The sequence below is a fragment of the Acyrthosiphon pisum genome, unplaced genomic scaffold, assembly GCF_005508785.2.
Source record: "Acyrthosiphon pisum isolate AL4f unplaced genomic scaffold, pea_aphid_22Mar2018_4r6ur Scaffold_20988;HRSCAF=22714, whole genome shotgun sequence".
Classification (NCBI taxonomy): Eukaryota; Metazoa; Arthropoda; class Insecta; order Hemiptera; family Aphididae; genus Acyrthosiphon; species Acyrthosiphon pisum.
This window is the reverse complement of record NW_021770404.1, coordinates 4,642-6,441: the sequence shown is the minus strand read 5'-3', so window position 1 is coordinate 6,441 and position 1,800 is coordinate 4,642. Positions and strand designations below refer to the sequence as shown.

The window sequence follows — 1,800 nt, the reverse complement described above, 5'->3', positions numbered from 1 at the left end:
TGGTGGGGAAGTACGATAATTTAGGTTCTGGTACGATCCCCCACCAGACCATCTGATGGGGCGGGAATTATACCATCTTTCTGAGAATTTGTATTTAAAATGAAAAAGTATTTATAGAAAATTCTTTGATTTCCAAGTAAATTGTGATTATTCAACATTAATAAGTTATGACTAGTTATACGCAATATATTTAAAGGTTCACGTTGTTTTTTTACGGTTGTTATGTAATGTTTATCTGCTTTATCGTAAAGTTTAAGTGAAGTTTTGATTTTCGTATATTTAATTCGAATAATAAATTATGAACAGTGAAAATGAAGATGATCCGATTAGGGCGAGGACACCAGAGAGTGTTAAACGCAAAAGATGCGAGAGTTCAAAAAAATATGATCATAAAAAACAAAAGTTTCGAAGTGAGTGGTTAGTCGATTCCAAATATAGTAACTGGCTATGTCGTGTTCCAAATAATGAATTAATGGCAAAATGTAAATTGTGTCCGTCGGAAATGACGGCAGAATTATCCGTTTTAAAAAAACATGCGTTGACGAAGAAACATTTAAGTTGTGTATCTTCAATTATACAAAAACCGATCAGTAATTTTATTAACGATGGTAAAAAATTGAAAGAAATTGAGCAAACAAAACGAGCTGAAATTCTTCTCTGTGGATTTTTAAGCGAACACAATTTACCTTTCAACGTTATGGGTCATTTATCTGCCGTTTGTAAACAAGCTTTTCCAGATTCAAAGATTTCACAAAACATGAATCTTGGACGTACCAAAGCAACATCAATTGTCAAAAATGTTATCGGAAAATGTCATAGTGAAGATTTGGCGAATATCCTTAAATCTACATGTTTTAGTGTCATCATAGACGAAAGTACTGATGTCGGTTGTATTAAGACATTATGTATTTGTGTTAAATTTTTTGATAAAATGAACAATCAGTTTCAAACTAAATTTTTCAAATTAGTACAACTTTTTACTGATTCTGATAGTGCAAATCAGGGCGCAACTGCACAGAAAATATTTGATGAACTTATAAAAGCGTTCAATGAATCGAAAATTCCTTTGAACAATATTATAGGTAATTATATTTTAACTCGAGCATAGAAAAATAAATTTGATATAATATTTTAATAATGAACTCTGTATTATATTAATAAATATTTAATTATTTATGTTTAGGGTTTGCATCAGATGGATGCAATTCTATGATGGGGCAGTGGAATTCAGTTTCTTCTAGATTCAATGAGCATATGCCAGGTAAATAATAATTTTTAAATATTATACTGATATTATCTAAGGATTTGTTGTTTCATTGTTTTACTATTATCATAAGATCATAACTTGGGTGATTAGTTATTTTTATAAAAAAAAAATATAGAAATATTTTTTTATTTGTATTAATTAATTACTAATGTAGTTACTGAATTTTCTACTACCAGTGTCTTATGAAAATGATAATAATGCATTTATGACATAAATGCCTTATTTGTTTTATTCAAAAAATATATAAAAACAAAATTGTTATAGGTGTATTCATTCAAAAATGCATTTGCCATTCGTTACATCTTTGTGCAAGTTCAGCTTGCAAAACATTGCCAAGATCTTGTGAAGACTTGGCTAGAGATATTTTCAATTACTTCAAATCAAGTAGCAAACGTATCTGCCAGTACAAAGAATTTCAAGAGTTTTGCAATGTCTCACCTCATAAAATCCTATATCCGGCACAAACCAGGTGGTTATCATTATTAATAGTTGTCAATCGAATTCTAGAACAGTGGCAACCTTTGAAATTGTTT

The 1,800-nt window shown here is 29.4% G+C and overlaps 1 protein-coding gene across 1 annotated transcript in view; it reads left to right on the top strand.

Annotated features, from left to right (window-relative positions):
- The first annotated feature begins 298 nt into the window (after positions 1-298).
- The window catches only part of LOC103310549, a 3,172-nt gene continuing 1,670 nt past the window's right edge, over positions 299-1,800 (top strand). The window contains exons 1-4 of the mRNA XM_008189196.1: positions 299-875; positions 969-1,082; positions 1,184-1,261; positions 1,532-1,736. Of these exons, the coding sequence (XP_008187418.1) occupies positions 299-875; positions 969-1,082; positions 1,184-1,261; positions 1,532-1,736 (974 nt within the window). The remainder of the gene's footprint in view (positions 876-968; positions 1,083-1,183; positions 1,262-1,531; positions 1,737-1,800) is intronic.